Below are 8467 nucleotides of genomic sequence, written 5' to 3'. Positions count from 1 at the left end.
GAAGCGCAACAGCTGCAACACTGGGCCGTTATGCAAATTTAACACGATGAATCAAACGCTGATTGGACCAGCGCGATGGACACTCCGCGCTGATTGGCTCACCGGGAGCGGCCTTATTGGCAAGTGAAGAGCGTCTCTGTGACGTAAAGCCGAGGTAGCTATATATTGAACGCCAAAGCCAAGTTCATCAATGAAATAGTAAAGACAGGCAGAGTCCGGCAGAGAAAGAGTGGAGAGAGAGAGAGAGAGAGAGAGAGAGAGAGAGAGAGAGCCTGACAGCATTCCCGACAGTATTGACAATTAAAGGAAGCAATTCCTTTGCTAGTGTCCTTCTGCAAAGACCAAGAATTAAAGGATCAGAATGAAGTTTATCATTGGAATTGGAGGGTGAGTAATGCACAATATCTTCCTATTGCAAATCTACTGATTGATCTCATTGTGCAATAAGATAGCAAAATGATGTGTGTTATCTTTCCTTTACAGTGTGACCAATGGAGGGAAGACAACTTTGACGAGTAGACTTATAAAGAACTTACCAAACTGTTGTGTGATACATCAAGATGATTTTTTCAAGGTATGGACATATTACGCACTTTTAAATTACACCTGTGGGCTTTATGTATTTTTACTACTATAGTGGCCCCAAAAGTAACTAAAGTCACACTTAAGAATGTATGAATGTTTTTACATTAGGAAAAAGAAAAGGAAAGACAGATGGCACATGCTAATCATTTCCCAAAAATATGTTGTTGTATTTTAGGTTTTACATTATAAAACAATAGATATACTGTTTAAAACGAAGACCAAAAGTATTGGGACACTTTGTGTATTATGTAGTCAAATACAAAGACTTTTAGACATTTATAAGCATACTTTAAGTGTCCAAATACTTTTTGGGGCCACCGTACATACATATTAGCATTATACTTCATATAGACCATCCATACATTTGAATAAATGCCACAACAGTTCCAGTGGACAGAAAAGGTAAATACATACAGGAAATGTAGGACTTAACTCTTGTGTGTGGATCCATTGTCCATATTGTTGGTTAGATGTGGTTCATAAACCCTATGCTGGTGATCTCCTGGACAGCCAACCTCAAAGAGACCACAAATGAATGCCTTTTGAGGTTCCTCCAATGGTTTGCAATCTAGCAGGCATTCATTTGCAGCATTAAACTCTTAATTCCACTAATACGATCACCCATTGGCCATTCACCGGTGCATATGAAGATCTGAAGGCTATCCTTCAGCACACTAGAGGCCAAATGCTCTCCAAGTGCACATTGATGTATTTTATAAGTGCATCACACACACATTCATTAGAGACTTTACTAGCCAATCAGAGAGAGTTTCTGTACCATACTCAAAATTGCATTGGCTACATGATGCAACTAGTATAAATGCACATCTAGAACCAAATTTTAGTCAATTGTCTCCCTCATTAATCGAATTGAGGATGACTTTAGAAGCTGAATGAGTTAGCCTGAGGGCTTGGCGTAACATGTCCAGGTGGGACCAGCACTGCCTGAGCGATCTACACCTTTTTGTTTTATTGGTCACTGTTATTGCAGCCCCAAGATCAGATAGAAGTTGGGGAGGACGGCTTTAGACAATGGGATGGTAAGAATGGCTTTCGCTGTAGGAAGAGAAACAGTAATGTATTCCCCCCTTTCCATGACCATTCTGATTTTTGCTTTTCTACAACATAAACACTAAAACCCAGCAAAACTATTTTTCTTACACTGCTAGTCAAAAGTTTTGACACACTTGGATGAATTAGTTGCTCCTGATCTTAAAAACCTTGTTGCTGAAAGCTCAGTCGACAGCATTTGTGGCAAAAGGTTGATTACCACAAAAAAATAATTTTGAATCGTCCCTCCTTTTCTTTAAAACAAAGGCAAAAATAATTTACAATGGAAGCGAATGGGGCCAATTTTTGGAGGGGTTAAAAGCAGAAATGTGAAGCTTATAATTTGATAGAATAATTCATAATGCTGATTACCACAAAAACACACTTAAATAATAATAATTATTATAATTTTTTCTTTAAAACAAACAAACAAAAATGGAGGATACAGTGAGGCACTTACAATGGAAGTGAATGGGGCCAATTATTGGAGGGTTGAAAAGCAGAAATGTGGAGCTTAGTATTTGATAAACTACCTTAGATTAATTCTTCCATTAAAACTTGTGTATTATTAAAGATGTAAATTTGTTTAAATCGTCGTTTTTGTTAAATTTACCAGGATTAAAAGGTTTACGGCATTACGTCGACTTGGCAATTAAGTAATTGGCTAAAACTTTAAACAGAAAATGTATGTAAGCAATTTTATCACACTAAAATCATGTTAACACACATATTGTTTATGTCTTGTGGCTATACTTTTGAAACCATGAGTATTACAGATTGGCCCCATTGACTTCCATTGTAAGCGTCTCACTGTAACTCATCAACATAATGCCACAAATGCTGTCGATTGACATGTACTGAAACCAGAATATTACTTTAATGTATTATTCATTTTAAATGGGTGGGTTGGAGCAGTGTCAAGTGTCCACATTGGAACTCTTTTGAAACTGTTTAAAAAGCATTCCTTTGGGGACTTTGATGAAGTTAAAATCAGTTTTGGTCACTACATAATTCCAATTCTTCCATTTGTGTTATTGAGTAGTTTTGATGACTTTACTACTATTGTAAATTGAGGAAAACTGTAATAATAACCAATAAGTACTGTATAGGTGTGTACAAACTTTTGACTGGAAGTGTCAATTTGACTCACATTGCAATTAAATTAACTATTAATATCCTTAAAGATGACAAAAAGGAAAACAACTAAAAGAAGAAAAAAGTGTGTTCATGTATTACTTCTATTTCTCCATTATCCTAGGATGTGAGACACGTTTTGTCTTTTTTTGTCACCCTTTGTGTAGTGATTACCGCCTTAGATATGGATGCTATGGTGAACACGGTAAAGGGATGGATCGAGAACCCGGTGAAGTTTGCACGCTCTCATGGCGTAACCGTTTCAGCTATGCTTGACAGCTCGAACCCTGATCGCGAGATCCACATCCTGATTGTAGAAGGATTTCTTCTCTATAACTACAAGTAGGCGTCTTGAATCAGACTTGACTGGTTGCAATACCAGTCTTGTTGGCTGACAGTATCTGCTTTATATCTTCTACAACATTTAACTCAAAAGGAACAACTGTAAAATTGTTTTCCTGTTGTTTTTGCTCCGTAAAGGCCTTTGCTTGATGTCTACAACAAGTGCTACTATGTCACCATTCCATACGAGGAGTGCAAAAGTAGAAGAAGGTGAGAATCATTTCTGGAAGATCAGATTTTTTTGTAGAAGATCTCGGTTTGTATAGAGTGATCTTTTGACCAAACTGTTTTTTCCTTTCAGTACAAGAAATTACACCGTTCCCGACCCCCCTGGTCTGTTTGATGGCCACGTTTGGCCCATGTACTTGAAACACAGGAAAGAGATGGACAATAATGGCCTAGATATCCGTAAGTCAACAAATCTGACTACTGTACTAAATACTAGTTGAAACCCATTTTACTTGAGTTATATGTCATATCTCCAAATTAAACAGGATATTTAATGAGAAATAATGTAGGGTCGGCTTGATTTTGTCCACTTGGAATTGATTGGATTGTGAAAAGTGGCGTTGCAAAGTGAGGGGTTTAAAATAAGAGCACTTTGTGATGTCATCCAAAAAGGAATGTCGTTTCAGAGGCGGAGCAAGTCATTACATTTTGATGATAAAACACAAAGACAAGCATTTTTTTCTTCTTCTTTGGAATAAAGATGCATCGTTCACAGTTAGACCAGGAACATGCACCAAGAAAGTAAACAGATTTCCGATTTGATATTATGTTGATTGTAAGGAGCCATTGTAACTCATATGGACTCTTGCTCAATTTGTGCCTGTAGAATATCTGGATGGAATGAAATCCAAAGAGGAGATCTATAACCAAGTTTATGAAGACATTCAGAACACACTGTTGAATTTGGTATAGGTAAGAACTGCTTTCCTTCAATGCATTAGATTTCCTGAAATTATTATTAAGACAACATGTTTTTACATCTAATCTTTCTCCTTTCCCCTTTCAGCATCTCCAGATGGCAGGAAGATATTTGTGTATAGAACTGTAAATAGCATCTTAAGTAGATAAGGCTTTGGCCGCTGAACAAATTTTGTAAATAATATAATCAAATACTAACTTAATGTAAAACTGATGGTAAAAGCCTGCAATTTTATATTGTTCTATGTAACTTGTCTTGACTGTGTTTTCATTGTACTGTAATTGAAAATTCAACTGAAAGGTCTTGTGCTCTCAGTCATAAAAGTCATTTGAATCCTTTCTATGTTGTGTGTTCATTTTTTGCATGTAAATAAACGCATTAAACCACAGACAAAATTATATATGCAAACATATACTGTATAATCAAATTGTTGCAATCAATAAATACAAATTTGATTACAGGTAACATGAGGTATGCTCATTCATAGTATTTTTATTTGTTGCATTCAATTTATTAATTCATGTATTTATTTAATATTCCAACGATATTCCATTTCATTGCATATTTAATGTAATTGTTTATTTTTACCTGAACACAAATACATTTCACACCTTATTTAGGCTCACATTTCATTGTTTTTTTTAATGTATTTATCTCAAACTTCATTTCCTCATATATATTCAGTTATTTCGTGATATAGTCATTCACTTATTTAAAGTTAATGCTGTAAATCAGGAAAAGCAGACACAAATGAATTTTGCTGTATTGCAGTTCAAAGTTATACTTGAATACAATATCAGTCGTGTAATTTATTGCTTTGCACTGCATTTAGTGCACATGAACAATTAAACTCAAAATGAATGCAAGATCTGTTCATTTTTAATTTTTTCCACTTTTAACATTGATGCTCAAACTGGCTTGACATGACTTGTGAACAAAATGTGTGATTAAACAAAGGTGAATGAAACAATATAAAGTACCGTGAATTATTTTTTCAAGTATTTTCTCCCAATAACATTTCTTTAATCATAACCTTGCAATTAAAAATAATTCAAATAAAATAGCATTAAATAAAATCAACAACTGCACAAGACTTTCAAAATGTTTGATGCATTATCTACTGTGTAGCAGAATGAAAAATGAAAATAATTTGGCAGGTGCTGGCAGCCAGTGACATAACACAATATCTTTAACCTGCAGGGGGTCAAACTGAGCAAAAAAACCCTCTAACAAATTCAGTGATAAACCCATTGATAAGACCGCACACAGTAAACAGTACAAATATAAATTAACCCACTGACATTGCACCCGGCTGGCATTGTGTGTGGTCTGTGCAGCTGTTCATACAACAGTCTGCTTTCAGTCTCTCTGAAAATCACATTCACTACAAGTTGTGAGAGACAGTAGTAGGGCTGGAACTTCCCAGAGGACATGTTTAGTGCTCAAAGGCTCTCTCAGACCTCAAGAGCTTTAATGGAGGTCTAAATGTATCAACCTTGTCTCAAACATTTCTCCAAAATTCACTAGAATAAATACAAATATTACTGCTCAAAGGTTGCTCTTTCATGCTGTAGCTCCAGGGACTTAAATGAGATCTTAGTTCTGTCTCATTTATGTATCAACTTTTCTTAGATATTTCTGCTACAATTCCTTCAGAGAAATACAAATATTATAGCTCAAAGGTTGCTCTTTTATAGCTCAAGAGACTTAATGCAATTCTAAGTTTTGTCTCATTTATGTCTCAACTTTGTCTCAGATATTTCTGCTAAAATTCTTTTGGAGGAATACAAATGTTATTGCTCAGAGGTTGCTCTTTTATTGCTTAAGACACTTAATGGAGCTCTCAACTATGTCTCATTTATATATCAACTTTGTCTCTGATATTTCTGCTAAAATTCCTTCAGATAAATAAAATATATTGCTCAGAGGTTGCTCTTTTATTGCTCAAAAAACTTAATGGAGTTCTCAGTTTTGTCTCATTTAAGAATCAACTTTATCTGAGATATTTCTGCTAAAATTCCTTTGGAGAAATAAAAACATATTGCACAGAGGCTGCTCTTTTATTGCTCAAGAGACTAAATGGAGTTCTCAGTTATGTCTCATTTAAGAATTAACTTTACCTCAGATATTTCTGCTAAAATTCCTTCAGAGAATTAAAAATACTATTGCTCAAAGGTTGCTCTTTAATAGCTCAGGGGACTTAATGGTGTTCTCAGTTTTGTCTCATTTAAGTATCAACTTTATCTCAGATATTTCTGCTAAAATTCCTTTGGAGAAATACAAATATTATAGCTCAAAGTTTGCTCTTTTAATGCTCAAGAGAATTAATGGAGTTCTCAGTTATGTCTCATTTAGGTATCAACTTAATCTGAGATATTTCTGCTAAAATTCCTTTGGAGAAATAAAAACATATTGCACAGAGGCTGCTCTTTTATAGCTCAAGAGACTAAATGGAGTTCTCAGTTATGTCTCATTTAAGAATTAACTTTACCTCAGATATTTCTGCTAAAATTCTTTTGGAGGAATACAAATGTTATTGCTCAGAGGTTGCTCTTTTATTGCTTAAGACACTTAATGGAGCTCTCAACTATGTCTCATTTATATATCAACTTTGTCTCTGATATTTCTGCTAAAATTCCTTCAGATAAATAAAATATATTGCTCAGAGGTTGCTCTTTTATTGCTCAAAAAACTTAATGGAGTTCTCAGTTTTGTCTCATTTAAGAATCAACTTTATCTCAGATATTTCTGCTAAAATTCCTTTGGAGAAATACAAATATTATAGCTCAAAGTTTGCTCTTTTAATGCTCAAGAGAATTAATGGAGTTCTCAGTTATGTCTCATTTAGGTATCAACTTAATCTGAGATATTTCTGCTAAAATTCCTTTGGAGAAATAAAAACATATTGCACAGAGGCTGCTCTTTTATTGCTCAAGAGACTAAATGGAGTTCTCAGTTATGTCTCATTTAAGAATTAACTTTACCTCAGATATTTCTGTTAAAATTCCTTCAGAGAATTAAAAATACTATTGCTCAAAGGTTGCTCTTTAATAGCTCAGGGGACTTAATGGTGTTCTCAGTTTTGTCTCATTTAAGTATCAACTTTATCTCAGATATTTCTGCTAAAATTCCTTTGGAGAAATACAAATATTACAGCTCAAAGTTTGCTCTTTTAATGCTCAAGAGAATTAATGGAGTTCTCAGTTATGTCTCATTTAGGTATCAACTTAATCTGAGATATTTCTGCTAAAATTCCTTTGGAGAAATAAAAACATATTGCACAGAGGCTGCTCTTTTATAGCTCAAGAGACTAAATGGAGTTCTCAGTTATGTCTCATTTAAGAATTAACTTTACCTCAGATATTTCTGCTAAAATTCCTTCAGAGAATTAAAAATACTATTGCTCAAAGGTTGCTCTTTAATAGCTCAGGGGACTTAATGGTGTTCTCAGTTTTGTCTCATTTAAGTATCAACTTTATCTCAGATATTTCTGCTAAAATTCCTTTGGAGAAATACAAATATTATAGCTCAAAGTTTGCTCTTTTAATGCTCAAGAGAATTAATGGAGTTCTCAGTTATGTCTCATTTAGGTATCAACTTAATCTGAGATATTTCTGCTAAAATTCCTTTGGAGAAATAAAAACATATTGCACAGAGGCTGCTCTTTTATAGCTCAAGAGACTAAATGGAGTTCTCAGTTATGTCTCATTTAAGAATTAACTTTACCTCAGATATTTCTGCTAAAATTCTTTTGGAGGAATACAAATGTTATTGCTCAGAGGTTGCTCTTTTATTGCTTAAGACACTTAATGGAGCTCTCAACTATGTCTCATTTATATATCAACTTTGTCTCTGATATTTCTGCTAAAATTCCTTCAGATAAATAAAATATATTGCTCAGAGGTTGCTCTTTTATTGCTCAAAAAACTTAATGGAGTTCTCAGTTTTGTCTCATTTAAGAATCAACTTTATCTCAGATATTTCTGCTAAAATTCCTTTGGAGAAATACAAATATTATAGCTCAAAGTTTGCTCTTTTAATGCTCAAGAGAATTAATGGAGTTCTCAGTTATGTCTCATTTAGGTATCAACTTAATCTGAGATATTTCTGCTAAAATTCCTTTGGAGAAATAAAAACATATTGCACAGAGGCTGCTCTTTTATTGCTCAAGAGACTAAATGGAGTTCTCAGTTATGTCTCATTTAAGAATTAACTTTACCTCAGATATTTCTGTTAAAATTCCTTCAGAGAATTAAAAATACTATTGCTCAAAGGTTGCTCTTTAATAGCTCAGGGGACTTAATGGTGTTCTCAGTTTTGTCTCATTTAAGTATCAACTTTATCTCAGATATTTCTGCTAAAATTCCTTTGGAGAAATACAAATATTACAGCTCAAAGTTTGCTCTTTTAATGCTCAAGAGAATTAAT

The 8467-nt window shown here is 34.1% G+C and overlaps 1 protein-coding gene and 1 long non-coding RNA gene across 2 annotated transcripts; one reads left to right on the top strand and one right to left on the bottom strand.

Annotated features, from left to right (window-relative positions):
* Positions 1-207: 207 nt before the first annotated feature.
* LOC127441456 (nicotinamide riboside kinase 2-like) lies at positions 208-4467 on the top strand. The gene is made up of 8 exons (XM_051698910.1): positions 208-387; positions 484-574; positions 1577-1625; positions 2937-3111; positions 3250-3321; positions 3413-3519; positions 3947-4032; positions 4127-4467. Exons 1-7 carry the CDS (start codon positions 362-364, stop codon positions 4030-4032), a joined length of 606 nt encoding a protein of 201 aa, XP_051554870.1. The 5' UTR covers positions 208-361; the 3' UTR covers positions 4127-4467.
* Positions 4468-4817: 350 nt separating this feature from the next.
* Positions 4818-8264, bottom strand: LOC127441460 (uncharacterized). The gene is made up of 2 exons (XR_007897312.1): positions 7395-8264; positions 4818-7023 (listed from the first exon to the last, which is right to left on the bottom strand). It is a non-coding gene; the product is annotated as an uncharacterized LOC127441460 (long non-coding RNA).
* Between the last annotated feature and the right edge of the window lie 203 nt (positions 8265-8467).

The sequence above is a fragment of the Myxocyprinus asiaticus genome, chromosome 5 (assembly GCF_019703515.2).
Source record: "Myxocyprinus asiaticus isolate MX2 ecotype Aquarium Trade chromosome 5, UBuf_Myxa_2, whole genome shotgun sequence".
Taxonomy (NCBI): Eukaryota; Metazoa; Chordata; class Actinopteri; order Cypriniformes; family Catostomidae; genus Myxocyprinus; species Myxocyprinus asiaticus.
Note: the sequence above shows the minus strand (reverse complement) of the source record. Positions and strands in the feature narration are given on the sequence as shown.